The sequence below is a fragment of the Macrotis lagotis genome, chromosome 3, assembly GCF_037893015.1.
Source record: "Macrotis lagotis isolate mMagLag1 chromosome 3, bilby.v1.9.chrom.fasta, whole genome shotgun sequence".
Classification (NCBI taxonomy): Eukaryota; Metazoa; Chordata; class Mammalia; order Peramelemorphia; family Peramelidae; genus Macrotis; species Macrotis lagotis.
This window is the reverse complement of record NC_133660.1, coordinates 244566715-244586563: the sequence shown is the minus strand read 5'-3', so window position 1 is coordinate 244586563 and position 19849 is coordinate 244566715. Positions and strand designations below refer to the sequence as shown.

Here is a 19849-nt window from a genome sequence, read left to right as displayed (position 1 = left end):
AAATTCTGATTTAGAACTATGAATCTCAGTAGTTCCTCCTTCCCCCATTTCAAAGAGTTCAAGCATTTCCCTATCTTTCATTTCAGGTATCTGAAATGGAAGTGAGGTGGCACAGTGCACCCTGGCTTAGACATTTACTAGCTGTGTAACCCTGAGCAGGTGATTTAACCACAATCTGGATCAGGTTGCATCTGTAAAATGGGATAATAATTAGTACCTATCTCCAGGATTGTTAGATCCTGTATAAAAGGGAATATTTACATTGTGTCTAATTTTTCACAGCCCCATTTGGGGTTTTCTTGGCAGAGATACTAGAGTGATTTGCCTTTTCCTTCTTCATCTCATTTTACAGATGAGGAAACTGAGGCAAACAAAGTTAAATGATGTGTCCGTGGTCACATAGCTAATAAGTGTCTGAGATCAGATTTGAACTTAAGAAGATTCTTCCTGACTTCAGACGCTGCATTTTATCCACTGTGTCAAATAACCGCTCACCCAGTTTAACTGTCTCTCAGTCTAATAAATATTCCTTAAATTACTTGATGATTCTTCATAGGATTTTAGCTTCTCTCCAAGTCAAATATTCCTTATAATGACCTCCATTCCTGCTCAGCTTTACCAATTTTTGAAGGCACACATAAGCTATCTGTATATTTCCATCAGAAATCTATATAGGTATCCAATGACAAGATCCATTCCTTCTGGAGCTTATTTAAACTATTTAACCAGAGATAATGGCAATTAGACAACAGAATACTCATCACTATTTCTCTTGGTTTGGAGATGAAAGGCACTGAATAGAATCACTGTAAAAATTAAAAATATTAAATAATTGAATCTTAGAAGAGAATATGTTTTTTTTTCTTTTTTTAAGGCTATGTACTCAAAACACCATTTATTTCCTTGATTCTTTTTCCTACAGTGACTTCACTGCTCACAGAAGGTGTCCAAAAACATTCCTCAAAACTAAAGTGTACTTTTTAATAACATTCCATTAAATGCAAAATCATCTCTGACAAAACTGGTGAGAGCACTCTTTTCATCTATACCCCAGGAAGAAGTCTGGGCTAAGGAACAGAGAAGGATCAGATGTTGATTCAAAACTCCTAGCTTCATTTGGAATGAGATCAGACGGGGCAAGGTCTCCTTTGATCCAGTCTCCCTACAAATTAAAATTCATTTCAAGGTTTTTTCCCAAATACTGTACAGGTAAACAATCCATTTGAATTTATGGTTAACATTGCACAATTCTCAAATCTGTCAGGAAAACATCCAAAGTGGCCAGCATCATGTACTAATTACAGCATAGAGAAATCCTAGTGTTGTTATTTATTGGGGCCATAAGTCATATGTGATCCAGATAAAGTGTGAGATGGCATCTAGGTTTAAAGTTGAGAAACGGAACTAATGAAGAGACTCTTAACCAGCAAAGTATGTAAATATGACCATAGTTGTTCATTAACACTCAGCTGCCAATATAAACCACTTTCCAAAATTAGCTAAAAAATTTGTACAAAGCCTAACAATCCAAAGGATTCCAAGAAATGCACTGGCTGAGGAGAAGGCACATTAACTATGGGCATAGAAGAAGCAAACAGAAAGCTTTTCTCATATGCAAAAATCTTTCTGAGGGCAGACCCAGAGATATGCCACATTGGATTAGGAGTGTCCTAAGCAATTAGGGTGCTGACACCTGAAGTATAAGTCAAGATTAATATGGAAAAGGTGGATGTAGGGGAGATGGGAAGCAGCAAGAGTAACCTCTAGCACTTTTTCCAAAGATTGTAGGTTCTCCAGAGACTATCTTGGCATAGATCCCAATAGAGAAATGAGTAGTAAATAAATGCTTTGGGAAGGTGTCCACAAAGAATGAAGACCTTTCCCTTTGGGTGAGTTTGTGATCTTACATCAAAAGTTCAAAGTTTTATTTTAACTTCATCTTACCAAGGAAATCCGGAAAGAATAAATACAACCAAGGCTCCACCTTGTGTAGTCATTATGGATCATCAGAAATCAACCAGAGACAGGAATAAGATTGGGAAGAATCTTTAAAATTTGCTGTAGGAAAGATAAAATGAAAAGATCCGCCCTTGAAACATGAGTCAGTGAGTCTAAGATTGTCCCAGGCCTCTGGATATTATAAAACATGCAAAAGTGGGAAACACTCCTGTATATCTCCTTGGTAGCTTAGAGACGGATCCACCACCATCTGTTGTGGCCGTTGCCATGGTATCATTTTTCTCTAAATACCAATGAAGGCTGAGTGCAAAGCTCATGGAAAGGATTTTAATGCAAATGATTGCTATTCACAGGACCCAGGGTACCTGAATCTCTGACTACAGATTATGAATTTTCAGGGAATCAGTAGGTAAAAGATGGGAGGGAGAAAAGTAGCTGTCACCTTGAGCATTCTTTTTCAGAGAGACCTTACCATATAGAGCAGAAAAGAATGCTAGACTAGGAGACAGGCAACTAATTTCTAGGATCAAATATTGCTTCTAGCACTTGCCAACTGGGAAACTATAGGCAAGCTTCTTAATCAATGCCTCAGAATCCCCATCTGTAAAATGGGGAGACTGAAAGCTGGCTCAATAAATCAGGTAAGAAGAATTTATTAAGCACTGATGATATGTCTGGCACTGTGGAAGGCTCTGGCAATAGAAAGAATTAAGAAAGAGGGAAAGAAAGAGAAAGAAAAAAGAGAGAAAGGAAGGAAGGGAGGGAGGGAAGGAAGAAGGGAGGGAGGGAAGGAAGGAGGAGGGAAGGAGGAAGGACAAATGGAAAGAAAAAGAAAGAAGAAAGAAAAAGAGAGAGAGAGAAAGAAAAGAAAACAAAAGAAAAAAAAGAAACTGGCACAATCCACAAGAAGCTTAAAATCTAGGTATTGCAGTGGATAGAGGACCCAGTCAGGAATTAGGAAGTCCTATTCAAATCCAACCTTAGACATTTACCAGCTGTGTGACCTTGGGCATGTTACTTAATCCCTGTCTGCCTTGGTATCCTCATCTGTAAAATGAGGATGATAATAATAGTACCTACCTCCTAAAGATGTTGTGAGAATCAACTAAGATGATATTTGTAAGGAACTTGGCAAATTTTAAAATTCTATGTAAATGTTAGCTAATATTACAAAGTGATTTATACACCTAAGAACACCCAAGATAATGTAGAGGGGGAAACATTATCATGTGGGGAGATCAAGAAAGTTGTGAGGATGGAGGAAAAGTGGAGAATGTGAGGATGATCTTTGAAAGAAATGAGAAATTTCAAAGGGTTGAAATGGAATGTCTATAAAATATTCTTCACATCTTAAAGTATTATTGAAAGGTCGGCTATTATGTCTCAACACATGAGAATAAAAAGAAACATATTGTGTTGTGAACTGGTGAAAGATTGTACCTGAATCTTTCCAGATCATGGAATGTTAAAGTAAGAACAAGCCTTGGAGATCATTCATTGGAATCTCTCATTTGGCATTTACAGATAAAGAAACTGATTTCTGAGAAGAGAAGTGATTTAGCCAAGGTCATATGGGGAGAAAGATCTAACCCTGGGACCTTTAGTTCCAAATTTAATACTCTTCCAGATTATGGGACTTGCTGACAGTTGGGATGTAACTTTGGGTTTGCTATTTGATGACAATGACTAATAACAGGGGGGTGAAAGGGCTATTCTAATAGATCTTTGTTATGATGTGAGGTGTTTTCTTTAAGGGGAGAGGGTTTCTCCCCTCTCCCTCCCCCTTGCCTTCCTGGTATACAGTAAGCACTTAATGTTCATTGACTGACTCTGCCAATAGGACCATGATAGGTCCTCCCCAACACCTAGGTTTTTTAGTGGTGGGGATCACTCCTCAGTCTCTCATTCCCTTTCCTATTTCTAGGGTATCTTCTGTAAATTCCTGGTTGAACTGGGTGGTAGCAAAAGGAAATCCATTGTGGCAAGACAATGTTAGGAATTTTGGCTTTGTGTCTAAAAACATCCATCCCACTGCTCGTGGTTGGTTTGCTTCCACCCTTTCTTAAAAAAAATTAAGAAACAAAAAAATAAAAACCCCACCATGAAACCAAACAAAAATAGTAAAATGAGTTTGGAGCAATGCCCTTCCAAATGTCTGTCTCGTCAGGGCAGTCTGTTTATTTCAGATGCAAACCCCAGGAGACTGAGACACTCAGTTTGGTTTAGCCTGTGGAACATTGGGCTTCTATTCTAGATCAGAGCAGGGGCCCCTTATGATACAGAATATGGATCTCAAGTTTGCTTCCCCACAACATAACAAGGGCCTGTCATATAGATGGGTATACTCTTGTCCTGGTATAAAGATGTAGGAAGCTTTCCTCACTCTCCAGTTCTTTTTCTTTTCTCTTCCATTCTTTCAACATCCCTTCTTATCCTCTCCAACTCCACACCTAACATGCATTATTAAATTTTTATTCTGATAACTAAATTGTACTTTCCTGTGAATTTGGTTAATATCTGATACATGTACCAACCCCCCCCCCCATTTCCACCTACCCTAACATACTCCAGAGGTAACTTCCTTTCAAAAGACAGGGTCCAAAGGAATGAATCTCTAAAATTTCAGACAGTAGACATCTAAGCACTAGGGATGCCCTTGGGAGCCTCAGTATCCCCAAGTCACTCCACTTCAGTGGACCAAAGTCTGCTTAAGTTACAAATACTAAGTAAAATTTATATAGGGTTTTAGGGTTTGCAAAGCATTTACATGTTACTTTTAGGTGATTCTCACCACAATCTTGTGTTCATTATATCCATTTACACATTTGGAAATGGAGGAAAGCAGAGGTTAAATGATGCCCAGAATGACACAGCTAACAAATGTCTAAGACAAGATCTGAACTCTTTCTGTTCCATTCTTAGTGACTCTTATGTCCAACTCTCTATTCATTGTGGAATTTGGTCTTATACAGGGAGTACCACAGCAGAAATCTCATTTGGTCATGTGGAAGAGACCAAAGGGCTACAAAATTTAGAAATGAGGGTCCTCTCTGGCTCCATTTTTCAATGTGTAAGTTTTAAAGATTTGGGAAATGGAGAACTGGAAAAGGTTCAAAAATTTCTATTGGGGATGGGAGAAGGGGGTCTGTTTCTTCCTCTTCTTTATGCAACGTGCCTGCCCCCAGCAAATTTATCCATTAAAATTTTCATCATAAAGTTTAGAATTTTGGCTTTCCAAGATGTTGTTTTAAATTTTTTTCTCAAAAATTTATGTTTCGCCATTGCTGCTGTTAACAGCTAGATTCACATAGAGCAATAAAAAAAAAGAAGAAAGAAATCTCAAGAGATTAAAAAAGAAGAAAAAAGATATTTGAAAACAAGACTAATTCTAACTCCTTTGGTGACTTTTTTCATCCTGCCTCAGACCACCTAGGATCTCAAGTTTTCTATTCTTTTCTCGGTTCTATATTTACCCCTAAAATGGAGAGCATACGTAGGGTGGGGGACCACATCTTAGATAGAATAGGTCTTGAAATCATAATTATATTAAAGATAGATTTGCTCCACTCCCACTCCAAACCAAAAATTAGTGTTAATTTTATTTTGGTTCTGTCAGAGATATTTTTTTCTAATGCTATGTTTAATTCTCCCCTTCTAGACCCAATAGGAAGAGAAGGTTAGGGAAGCAAGTGTGTGTATGTGTGTGTGTGTATAATATGTATATATGTATGTTTATGTTCATATATGTATATGTGGAGAGAAAGAGAAAGAGGGAATAGTATGTGTGTATGTTTGAGAGAGAGAGAGAGAGAGAGAGAGAGAGAGAGAGAGAGAGAGAGAGAGAGAAGAGAAAGAAAATTGGGGAGAGGCTCATGCAGTTAAATTTTATCCTCTCCACATTCCAAACTAATTTAACCACTGATATCCTAGGGTAAAAGTTTATAGAACCCCTAAGACTTAGCACTCCAATTTCAATTAGTATATCACCATGGTCCAGAACTCTTTGCTCATTTGGAGGTAGGGAGTCCTTTCTACAAATAATTTTTTGTCTCATGTTTCTACTCAGGTTTTTCCTGAGATGATCAAGTCTAGATCATTTTGTTCTCAACTATTATTTCTCCTAAAAATTCCAGAACATCTTTCAGTGAAAGTCTCTAGAGAAAAAGTAAAAAAAAATTCAGTTACAAATTCTAGTCTTTTAAGATCTTTCTGGATCCCAAATCTGTCACTTAATGTTAGCTATCCTTTCTCACTCTGGACCATTTAGAAATTTTATAAGCATATCATCCTTGCCTTCATCCAAGTGTCTGATAAGAATGTTAAACAGTGCAGGGTCAGATATCCCTAGAAGATTCCATTAGTAACTTCCATACAAAGTGACATTAAGTCATTTATCATTATCTTTTCCCTAAAATCTAACTCTCTTCCAAGCATTCATATTCCTGTCAACAGCACCACCAGCTTTCATCCAGGCTTCATTCCCTGAAACTTTCAGGGCTAATTTTGCTTTTCAATGAAATACAAACTCCTTTGCCTGGCATTGAAGACCTTTTACAATTTGCCTTCAATTTCCCTTTCCAGGCTGTTCAGTCATTTCAGTTGAATTTGATTCTTCATGACCTCACTTGGGTGCTATTTTGGGGGAGAGGGTCAAAGATACTAGAGTGGTTTGCCATTTCCTCCTCCAGTTCATTTTACAGATGAGGAAATTGAGGTAAATGGAGTTAAGTGATTTACCCAGAGTCACACACCTAATATGTGTCTGGGGTCAGATTTGCAAAAAAGATGAGTCTTGCTGATTCCAAACACTGCACCCTATTCACTGTGTGACCATTCTCCTTCACATACTTTACATTTCTTTCTAATCTTTTTTTTCATCTCTTGTTTTATGTATTCACATGGGCTATCTCTCATACTTAGAATGTGCTCATAAAATCAAAAAATATTTGTGACCTGGAAGGGACTATGCTTAAGAGATTATTAGTCCAAGTTCTCACTTTACAGATAAGGAACTTAAGGTTCAGTAAGGATGGTTGAGTGACTTTCCCAAGATCACACTTCTGATGAGTAGAATAATCATCCAGACTATAAGTATAGTTCAACAGAGCAACTTTTAAAGACTGGCATTCTTCCAGGGTGATTATAAATTATGGACCATCATGATTTCAGAGGAATAAAAAACTTGAGTGGAAAGATTCATAGAGAGCAAAAAGCAACCTGCCACTTTCAATGATTTGCATGGGAAAAATGATGAGAAAAGATCATCAAGGACTTTAATGGTTGAAAACAGAAATGGGCAGCTCAGATAATAGTTGTGGGTAAAAAGGGTGGTGTCAGAACAAACCAGAACCAGAACCAAAACCAAAAATTTAGGAACAAATGAGGGTCTATTGAATTCATCCATATGAGCACAGATTCTGGGGAAGAAACAAAAGGACAAGGCTTATGTAAGTTTCAATTAAGGCAAAAGATGATTGGGTAAGGGGTACCCCTAGATTGAACAGGATTTATTCCTGGAGGTTTGCAGAATAGTAATAAAAGATGTAGTATCCCCAGAATAGACAGGTCCTGTTGCTGGTTCATCAGGAAAAGATTTTCTTCAGCTTAGCCAGTTATTGTAACCCTGCCCCACTACATAGGCACTATTTTGGATATTTGTTATTTCATCAGAAAGAAAGATTGAAGACTGAATCAGAGCTGCATTACAAACAGGATTGGGGCAAGGCAGAGTAACTGCAGATAAAATGGAGATTTGAGGGGGAGGGTGGTTCCCTATACAGCTAGACAGCTAAAGTATATTATCCTGATATCCATAAAATATTTACAGGAACAGAGAAAGATCCTTTATAAAGAATGTGGGAGAAATATTTGGGTAGGACTCCCACAAGATAAGAAGGTGAGACTGGATTATGATTGTAGAAAAAAATATACACTCAAATTAAATGGAGAACCTATCAGGATAAATATATATATATATGTATATATATATATATAAATATAAATATAAAATGAATGTATATGTATGTACTCACATACTCACATATATGTATTGATATATTTGGAAAAGATACTTTCTGTTACTGAAATGCAAGCCCGACATCCATGAGAGATCACATCCTAAGACCATGATGTAGTAGATAGAATGTTAGACTTGGAGTCAGAAAGTTCAAAACTTTTCTCATCTGTAAAACAGATAATTATAGCCCTTCTATCATAGGATTATTGTAAATATAAAATAATCTAATATATGTGAAATACTTTGCAAGCTTTCAAGGGTCACATAAGCATTAGCCATGATTATTATTTTGTCCAAAACTTTGATATTCCTTTTTCTAAGGTTCAGAAAACATAGGTCTTTGGGGGAAAATATGAATAGAAGTATGTATTTTGAAGGTATCAAGCAAGTCTTTGATCAAGCATAAATTGTGCTTACTTAGTTTTTGTTTTGTTTTTTTAGTTTTTTTTTCAAGGCAATGGGGTTAAGTGTCTTGCCCAAGGCCACATGGCTAGGTAATTATTAAGTGTCTGAGACTGGATTTGAACCTGCGTACTCCTGACTCCAAGGCCGGTGCTTTATCCACTACGCCACCTAGCTGCCCAAATTGTGCTTACTTTGGAAATCACCTAGAGGTGTTCCTCAAACCTAGACTTCAAGGGAATGAGTGACCTTCTTTTCTCTGCCTCCCCAATTCCAATCCTCTTGGCTTATCCTCAAGAGAGATTAAAAAAAGGTGGATACCTAAATTGTAATACCAATGTCATAGTATGTAATTGGATCAATAAGGAACTCTATCACATGACCCAAAGTTACCTGCTGACATAGTTAAGCCAAAAATTCTAGGGAACAGGAAAAACCTTGAGTTTTTCCATTTCTAAAAGAGAAAATTTATCTTCTTTATTTCTCATCTTGTTGGGATAATGGAAAGATAAAATACTTTAATAGCTCTGCGAACAGCAATTATGATGTTTAGGAAAGTATCTTCCTAGGATATACTGGATGCTTAAGAAAGGCTTATTTAATAGAATTTAGTTCTTTGTCTATTCTGGATAAATCAAGAATTCCCTCAAAGAGCAAATGAGTAGAGATAAGGAAGGAATTTGGAGAAATTAAAAAAGCAAACAAAACAAACAGTAACTACAACAAAACAGCAGCTGCAGTTATGGTAATTCAACAAGACCTGTAGATTTAATTTAATAAGGGATAGGAAGCTAGTTAGGCATAGTAGTTAATGATGATGATGAAAATCATCACCATGATAATAACTGGAATTAATTCTATGGTACTTTATGGTTTACAATGGACTTTATAAATATTATCTTCTTCTCATCCTTCTGAGATAGGTGCCATTATAATTTTCATTTTACAGAAATGGCACAGATATCCATCCCGTAACCTGCTCAAGTTCACACCTGAGATGCCCTATTTGAACTAGATCTTTCTGCCTCCAAATTTAACTCAATCCTTTATATCACTTAGCTTCGTTAGAATGCTTACCATAACCTTAAATCACTATAGAGATGCTGGTTATTGTCATTATTATAAAGACCCTCCCAAGTATAACACTATTTTAAGTTCACTGCCCAAGGGCAGGCTCTGAGGAAGCAGAAATTAGTTGGCAAACAGGAAAACAAAAGAACATTTACAGATTGCCTTGTTTTCTGTAAGACTGTCAAACATCAGCATTTGCTCTTAATTTTAAATGATTTCCTGTATTTTCTGTAATCACTTGAAAAGTAAAGTGTGTGTGTGTGTGTGTGTGTGTGTGTGTGTGTGTGTGTGTGTGTGTGTGTTTGGGCATATATAAAAATAGGCCTGGGACTTGTAGAAGAAGTATTTCAGCTGTCCAAGTATTTCAGGCACTTCTTCCAATGTCATCTGACCACACATTCCTGGTGCCCCTGGGAAGATTGTAGGTCATTGGGCTTGGAATGACTGGCTGTGGGTGCAGTAACTCATTCCCTTAGGGCAAGATATGGATATATATCATATGTCACTGGGACTTTGTGGGGAATATCCAAAGGATGCTTTCCACCAGGGGAGATGTCTATTCAAGTTAGGAACGCATAGGTCCACTCAAGTCAGTAACAGAACAATTTTTTTCTCCCTCAAAATACTTAGAGACAGCTGTGACTTTATAGAGAATTAGCCTTGAAGCTAGCAATACCTGGATTCAAGTTCTGACTCTGATGGATGCTTCAGCTATTAGTGAACCAGGAAACTTGCTAAGACTCTGAAAGTGTTGACCTTCACTATTAGAGGGAGTTTCCTCCTCCAGAAATCTCTCATATATTAAGGGAATCACAGGATAACTCATGCTTTATCTCTGTCCTAAAGATACTGAAAGTTATTTCTCTTCAAGTCAGATGAAACCCCTGGAATTGTTTCTGTTTCATTAATTCATTCACAAACATAATGAATTTCATTCATTTATTTCATGCATTCAAAAGTACTAATCAGAAAATAATAGAAAACTGATTATTGAATATATACTACAGCTTCCTTCAGGTCCCATGATGCTTTCTTTCAAGTTTTTTTTTTTCCAACTAAATGTCCAAGACTATATACATGAAAAACAATCATCGATACCTGAGAAATCCCTCAGAGGTACAACTGGTAATTTCATAGGAGCATCCATGCTTTGGAAACTACTTACCTAAACCTTTTCTATTCTGAAAACATGAACTCCTAGTTTCTGGGCTCTCAGATGTGAAAGTTCTCACAAAAGATCTAGAAAGATAATAATGTGAGCAGTTGGGTGGCACAGTGGATAGAGCACCAGCCCTGGAGTCAGGAGGACCTGAGTTCAAATGCAGTCTCAGAAATGTAATATTTGCCTATGTGACCTTGGGCAAGTCACTTAACTCCATTCCCTTAAATAAATAAAATTTAAAAAAAATAAGAAAAAGAAAGATAAAGTCTCTGGCTGTTTTATATCCTTCTTATCATTGCCTTTTTCAGTTTTATAGGAATAATTATATATTTGGAACCATAAAGAACACTGAAGGTCATTTGTCCAATTAGTTTTATAGATGAGGAAACTGAAGGCCTGACATATTTAGTGTTTTGTTCACAGGGTCATACAATGAAATAATTGGTAGAGTTCATATTCAAATTCAGGACCTTAGTAAAATGATCTGAAGATGGAAATAACAACACTTATTATCTGGACTACCCTGGGAAATCACAATCCTGTTTTGCCTCAGTTTCCTCATTAATGAACTGGAGAAGGAAATGGCAAATGACTCTTCTATTTCTAACATGAAAAGTTGGACATGACTGAATAACAACAAAACATACACATGAGATAACTGAGGCAAAAAATGTTAAAAGTCACTTACTCAGGGTCACACAGTTAGTAAGTGTCTGAGATCAGATTTGAACTCAGAAAGGAGTCTTCCTGACTCTTGGCCCAGCACTCTATCCACTCCACTACCTGGCTGCCTACCTTACCCTCAAGAAGCTTGTGCTAGGTGGGGGATCTATGGTAGGAATTTTAATCTCCTCTCACTATACCATTCTATCCTAAGGATCAACAAAACTCTTGCCAAAGTGAAATGTGGCCAGTGGAAGACCAAACAGACTTTTACAGGTCAATCATTTGGAAGAGATAACCCTCCTCCATACTGTTCATCCATGTGTTTCCTCACATTGCATCACCTAAACCTGTTTTTAAAACATTTTCCATCAGACAGAGGAAAACACAAGACAGGGACTTTCCAGTCCAAGGGCTTTATAAACCTAGCAACTACTGTCATCAGGAACAAAGCCAAGCTTCTTAAATTAAAAACATTAAGAGAGCAAGTACTGTTGGCTATTCCTCAGCTCAACATTTCGCCATGAGTATCAGAGAGTCCTTTGAGGAGTTAAGTCGGTCTCTGTGGCATGTCTCCAAGCAGCAGGTCTCCTTCCTAGCTAACAGAGATCTGTGGATAAATCATATGACAGTAAAAGAGATGCCCCTCTGTTGCTATGGGTTTCTGAGTTTTGACTGACAAACATAAACTTACTTAAGAACCAAGAGGACAGGACTTTAGGGATCGGGGTTAGAAAAAAGGTAGAAATAAGTATTTAGGATCTGAGGAGTAAATTAAAACAAAAAGCACTAATCAACCTGCAAGATGATATAATAATTACCAAAAATCTATATTGTTCTTTAAAAAGTTTGCAAAGAGTTCAGCATACATTATCGCAATCAAGACTCAAAATAGTCGTCAGCAGTAGGACCTAGTAGGTTCTATTATATCCATTTTACAGATAAGAAAATCAAGACTTAGCTAAGGTACTGCTCATGACCACATACCACTTCGGAAGTAGGGTTTTAACTCAGGGTCATTTGCTTCATTAGACTATGCTGTTCTGCTTCTCCAGATGAAACCACATGGATGATGTCCTGATACCAAAATCCTTCTTCAAATGATCCAATATGTGGCAAAAGTGAAGAAACTCAATTAGCAAACTGCTCCTGATTTCTTCCATAGTGACTACAATGTTAACAGTCTCATACTCCCTACAGTTGAGAACTGAGGGATAATTTTTTCCTTGTTGACTCTCTAAACTGGAATTCTGGGAGTATTGGGATGCTGGGATCAGTCATGTACATTCTATGCAAAATAGGGCAAGAGCTCTTCCCAAACATTGGTTAAAAAACAAAACTGTACTCCCATTCAAATTATTAAGTCCTAACCTGGGGGCAACTAGGTAGTGCAGTGGATAGAGCACCTGCCCTGGAGTCAGGAGTCCCTGAGGTTCAAATCTGGCCTCAGATACTTGATAATTACCTAGCTGTGTAAGGCCACTTAACCCCATTGCCTTGAAAAAACCTTAAAAAAAAGTTCTAACCTGAAAGCTAGCAAAGCCTCTCTTATAAGGGATTTAGGTTTTGATCATTTAGTGGTAAAAATGTTCTGAATGATGTTCCAACCATCATTAGGAAGGATTTTTGCCCTTTCAATCAGAAGGTACTACTGTTTTAGAGTATCAATAAAGATTCCCAGATTTCACCAAACCAAAAAAAAAAAATCAGTATATTGGAAATGGCATCTCTTCTCTTCAGTGAGTTAGGATGTACAAGTATTTTCAATGTAGTTTGACAAACATTTTATTAAACAACAATTAGACCAAGCAATGACATGTTGAAACTATTCCTACCCTCAAGAAATTTAACTAGTGTCATGGTCATTATGAAATAGAAATGTAATTCAAGAGGTACACTAATGAGTTGAGGGATTTCCTTGTTGAACAGTATCTCTATTCTTCTGCAGGTTGGTGTGTTTCCATGATTCCTATTACTCTAATCTGACATTGCTGGATAAGGATGATTTTCATATGAGTTATTGAAAAAAAATGCACATCATTCATTTTCATTTCCAATGATGAGTCTTCTCAATAAGAATGGTGCTAAGAAAGCAGAGGACTTATGTTAGAGTTTAAAAGACCTGAAAATCTAGGAAATGAGGACTATGGGTTATTTTCATGGTCATAGACACTCATAAAAGTTTTTGGAACTTGGAACAACAAAGGACAGGATTTGATCACTGAGGGAGGAGATTAGTACTAAAACTCAGAAAGAATAGGTGGAAATAATTGACGTATTCTGCTGTTCAAGAAAATGAATGAGCCAATACCATGTTACCAGGAGAGGGCTTACAGAATTCGTAAATGTCAACACTTATATTAAAAGCCATAATAATAATATGTATGTTGAGTTTAGTCCATGATTTCACTGGAAGTCTCTTTCCTCATACTATTCCAAAGGGGTTTGTTCAACTCATTAGTAATCCAATTTCTTTCCTGCATTCTGGGAAGGGTAAGAGCTGTCAGCAAGTCAACCATGACTGTCTACTGAGAGATGAGAGAAGTAGATAATGTCTCTCCCACCTAAACCACCTGGCTCAGAGTTGGGCAGGGAGGGAAAAAAAAATAAAGTGGGTGGCTAATGATCCTTTTTCTCCGGTACTTCTTGTTATCTTCCATCCTTCTCAAACACTTTAATGTTGACATACTTATTTTCATTTTGCAAACATAAAACTGAAGGGTAACAATGAGGCAAAATGATAAGATCCTTACTGCTTCAATGATAACTCTCCTGTTTTATTGACAAAGATTCAATATTTTATATCTGTTACATCCAGTGAGAATAGACATCCAGTTCATTTAGTTGATAATATCAAGATTAACTCTCAGTATCCACATTTGCCTGCAGTCTCCTTTTTTCTGCACAGTTTGACTTTCATGTGCCATCTAGACTCCTGCAACAATTGATCCTTACAAAGAATGATTTCTTAGAAGATTAACTAAATATAATGTAAAATTCTTGGGGTCAGAGGAGCCCTAAGCTCTGATCAGACCATTGTCACTGACTTAGCCACATAGTCCTGGGCAATATATAATATATACAACTTATAATACTACTATTATACACTGCTATATAATAATATACTACTTAGATCTAGGGCAATTTAGGTGACATTTTACATATAATCAAACTGCTACACATATTCCTCCAACCATTTTATTCACAAGGAACTAGAGACCCAGAAAGTCAAGTGACTTTCCCAAGGTCACAGAGTTAAAAAGTATGAGATCCCACAACTCCAAATTCAAAGAAAAAGTTCAGGACTCCTTCCAGGGTCCTGGAGTCCAAGTTGCCCTCTCTGAACCTCAGTTTCATAATCTTTAAAATGGGTATAATACATGCATTATCCATCTCACAAGATTTTATGAAGGAAATCCTATGATATTGTCATTGCTGTTATTGTAATATTACCCTGGGTAAAATATAATTGACAAAGCTAATTTTTTAAAAAGTAAACAAACAAACAGAGACAAACCCATCCATCTGGAAGTAAACTCTTAAGTCAAATTTAATATTATTTATGTACCCCTGAAGACAAAGCTATTTCACATATCGTTGTACATTTTTATATTATTTTAAGAGGGAAAAATGCTTGTCAGAGTAGGAGAGCTTCTCTGATGGCAGACAGATCTGTATAACCAAATTTTTCTCTTTGGTTTAAATCTATGTTATTCAATTTTCTGCTTTTATTACCATACTTTTCATTTTCTACATAATCACATGACTATAGGAGTGAAGCATTTTCCTGGATTAGAATCCTATGCTCAGAATAGCTCTGTGCTCCATCTCTCTGAAAATGATAGGTTTTAGCTTTTCTATATTTATTTCTATATTTAAGAACAACCCATGGTCCTATCAATCACTGATAAAATTACAATAGTATAGTAACATTTTAATATTTCTTTTTTGGGTTTTTTTCAGTTTTTTGCAAGGTAAATGGGGTTAAGTGGCTTGCCCAAGGCCATACAGCTAGGTAATTATTAAGTGTCTGAGACCAGACAGGTCTCCTGTCCGGTACTCCTGACTCCAGGGCTGGTGCTTTATCCACTGCGCCACCTAGCCACCCCCATTTTAATATTTCAAAACTTACTAAGACTTTTTAGAATAATATATGTATGTACGTGTCATATAGTAATACATATAATATAGCTAGAGATGATATGGATACACACATAGATATACACATCTATTTGCATAAAAATTGATACTCCTTTGGAACTTGACTTATAATAATTTGATTTTGGAGACTGACTTTACCTTTAATGGAAAGGGACACTTCCAAAAGTATACATGCACACACAAAGAATTATAATCCAATCTTTTGGGAAAAAAGGACATCATTTTCAGATGCCAGCCCCCTACTTACACAATGAAATGGGGCATGAAAAATGAATCCAATTCAATTTTCAAAATAAATGAACCTATTTCATGCAAAGACATGCCTGGCATGCTTAACCTAATGGTTAAGTTAGTGATCTTCCAAATTTTCTCAATTATTTATACTCCAGACAGCTGCCAGGGCACTAGTAAAAATAGCAGCCAAGATTTTCAAAGCAAAAGAAGCAGTGATATATCTATATATGGATTTTCCTGTGAAATAAATGGTCATCATCTGGATCAAAGGGGGGAAAAAAAGCCCCTCAAGCATAAAACTAGCCTGCAGAGAAAGTGATTTCATGGGGCATGTTAAAAAGTAATGTCCTACAACTCTTATGTGGAAAACACTTCCATAAATAAAAATAACTAAAAAGGAAAGAGAAATTTTGGATGGGGGCAGGGTGAGCAAAGGAGGGGTTATAATGAATTTAAATCTGAACAAGCCATAACAAACAATAGATGTCATACCATGAGTCTAAAGATTGCCTATTAAATAGATGTCTTCTAAAATGTGTCTTAAAATTTTTTTTAAATGTTTCTTAAATTGAATCACATTAGAAGAAAAGACAAAAATTGATTTCATTTGGAATGTTGGCAGCAAATTAACTCTAAGTATAAAGAATTTCCTTAAATGTTCCATGATACTTTTTTTTAATGAATAGGCATTGCTAGACTCAAGTGAAACTCATTCATTGGCTATCCTACTTACAAACCATTTTAAAGATGAAAAACTAAGGGCTTACTATTATCACATTTATTCTAACTTTTTTTCTGAGTGCTAAATTATTCAGTTTCATTTCAAAAATAAGTCTGTAGGGTTCTTTAAAAAAAGAGCTGATTTAAAACATCAATACAAAAAAAATGCAAAGGGATATCTTCAAAATTCTGTCAGAACACACATTATACTACTTCTTAAGGCTTCCCTGGAAAATCTCTGTATTTTTGACTTCTATTAATACCTCTGTGTTATATTAAAATATGCAAACTATTTGGGATCTTTCAGCCAAGATAATTTAACAGTCATATTTTTAACATCTCTCAGAAATATTTATATCACTGGATCAAATCAGCATAGCATGTTTCTAAAAACCAATAAGCTACTAGACATTTTAAGGACAAGGTTTATTCACAAAGGTTACAGAAGAAAAAATAATGCCACTAGAGAAGCCTGTTAGTTGACCATGTATCCCTTCCCCCTATATCCAAATCTGTTCCTAGAATAAAGGATCACATGGGAATATTTTCAAACCATCTGAATAATCTAGAAGAAGGAGGATATTAAACATATCCAACACTGCAGGTCCTGGACTACTTACCATTTGAGATCTATTCTTTGGACAGCCATTGATGTCTTCAATCTTTTCATTTGCTGAAAAATAAGGAGAATAAATTGAGTTTGTTTCTTGAAACCAAGAGAGAAAACCTTTAGAACAGCTATTTCCAAGGCCCCCGTTGCTGGCTGCACCTCCAGGGGCCTAAAAGTGGGGCTGGCCAAAGCAACCAAGCGTGTGAAATATTGAGACACACCGAACAAGCTCAGGGATTTATTCAGAGGCCATTCCTCCAGGGACAGCTGGAGCAAGGCCATACTCATTTTAAAAGGCAACAACTGCAGGGATGACGCTCCTTAAAATGATGGTGCATCACTGAAATACTTGTCTGGGAACCTGGGAATGAAGATGCCCAAGAGCAACCAGCTTCAACTACAATAGGTCTGAATGGCCCCAAATAGACGGAATTCTGAGAAAATACAATCCTGAATGTAGGGGCTACAAAACAGACCAAGACAACCCATCCTCTCCACACTCCTCTAGGGTCATTCACCCATGTGCTCTAAGTACAGTCTCAAATAAGAGGTTTAGGCTTTGAGAAGATAGTTGAGAATAAAAGAGGGGAATTGGAGGCCCTGGGAAATTCAATGACTTATCCATCTATTGACCCATCTCTAAAAGAAAGTAAACAAACAAACAAAAAGATGACTTTCAATGAATTAAAAATTCATTCTCAAATAAAAGGTTACCAAAGGGAAGATTCTCAAGATGAATATATTTTGTCACTGAAGGAAAATATCCCAAAACACAACAGCTAATAGAGCATAATAATGAATTTTTTTTGGAGTCTTTCAAAATCGTAGAAAACTCCAGCTATCTTGGCATCTGACATATAGTGTCCTTAATAATCCTTCAACTCATAGAAACCCTTACTTTCTTCAAGTTAATTTCTACCTCCCACCCTCCTTCATGGTTGCTTTCTTCCCTCCCCAAATTACTTACTATTTATGATCATAAATAAATATGTGGTCTCCCCCTCTAGACTATAGGTCCCTTAAAAACAGGAATTTGTTTTTCAATTTTGTTTTCATATCCAGAAAACTTAGCACACAGTGGGGTGCCTGTTAAAGCTTGTTGAGTTATTAATTTGATTAATGAATATTCAATGAGGCCCAGATGAGGAAAATATTTCTTGGACTAGAATATCCTGTTCCTCAAGCATTTCAATTAAGGACTTAGCATATACATTTTGAAAAAGCTAAATCTCTTTTCGCTGCAAAAAGAGATGTGAAAAAGTAAACAACAACAATAATGTAAAATCAATAATTATTAATGCACACAACCAGGACAAAAAACGCAAACAGTGTCACAGGAAAGATGCAATGGTCTTGGTCTTGGTCTTGGTATTATAATTAAGAATAAATTTGATTTTCTAAATTCAAGGTGACTGCTTTATTTTCCCATAACCCATTCAATGATGTTCAGGTTCAGAAGTTGTCCATTTCAGATTACACTCATCCAATTTAAGAAACAAAACATTTATGTTCATGGTTCTAGACCATCATTCTCAAAATACCCTAAGTTCTTTAAATTCCATCTGGAGACAATAAGCATTAATAGTTAATGCATTAGAGGCTTATCTTATCTAAAATTTTAGTGTTTCCTTTATTACACTTAAACAGTGATTTAATTAATTGTACAGAATCAGTGTACATTTTCAGCTATTGGATTTGAGTCTGCTGTTGAGAGAGAAAGGAGTAAACAAGTCTAGTTTTAAGAAACATATTGATTTCTTCTGAACAACACCTTTCACAGAATTTCTTCTGACAAACACCCTTCACAGAAGGGCTTTTGGTATCATCTAATCCACCCATACTTCACCACATCACTCCCACAGCATCTTTCTCTTTCATATTTGAAGGCTCCCAGAGGAGGGAACCTGCTACCTCCTGCAGGTCAACTTGTGGAAAACTTTTGCTGAGAGGAAGTAGTTCCTTCCTCCCAGTCAAATCTGCCTCTCTGAAATTTTCACTGCTTATAGTTCTGCACTGTGGGCCAGACAATACAAGTTGAATCCCTCTCCTCTATGACAGCTCTTCAAATACTTGAAGACAGCTATCATGTCCCCCCTCTCCAAGTCTTCTCCTCTACAAGCTAAATATTCACAGTTCATTGAGCCTCTTGAATATGCTGAATGACCTGGCACACCAGAATATTTATCTAATATGCTTTGGAGATCTTACACCTCCCTTTGGGTAGTTTAGGGAACTGAAGAACACAGGGTGGTGGTGAGATGACCTGAAACCCATGTCAGCTTATCCATAATAAATAATAAGAATAAAAAAAAATACAGCCTTAAAGTTATTTGTGTTATACTTTTCACAGTATTAATAGGCTCACTTACCAGCTCTAATTCTTATTACCTGTATGACCTTAGATAAACCACTTTACCTTCCTGTGCCTCAATTTTTCCATTTGAAGGATGAAGGCACTGGATTACTTAAACTCTGAGGTTCTCCTAGTTCTGAATCTGTATTTTATAATTCTCACTACACCACCCTGAATTAGCCACATCACATATTATAATTTTCATCTTACAGATGAGACTATAGAGGCAAGGAGAATCTTTTGGTTTTGATTAGTTTTAAAGCTATGATGAGATATATGTCTAGATAATTGTGGAACTTGGACAAAAACTTAGATTTCCCAACTTTTAGATAAATAAGATTTCACTGCAATATCTCAAACTGCATTCAAGGAATGGATACCATATGCAATCAGATCACTGATCCCTTTTTAAAAAGTACAGTTATTGTCTTCTAGTTCTCATGCTTGCCAACTCTATCACCATGCCAGGAAAGTCTTCCCATAATATAGGAAAAGATG

The 19849-nt window shown here is 36.5% G+C and overlaps 1 protein-coding gene across 7 annotated transcripts in view; it reads right to left on the bottom strand.

Annotated features, from left to right (window-relative positions):
• The window catches only part of NAV2 (neuron navigator 2), a 436581-nt gene that overhangs the window by 288696 nt on the left and 128036 nt on the right, over positions 1–19849 (bottom strand). For all 7 annotated transcript variants that reach the window (XM_074230361.1, XM_074230362.1, XM_074230365.1 and 4 more), the window contains exon 3: positions 17009–17061. In XM_074230361.1, coding sequence (XP_074086462.1) covers positions 17009–17061 — 53 coding nt within the window. The remainder of the gene's footprint in view (positions 1–17008; positions 17062–19849) is intronic.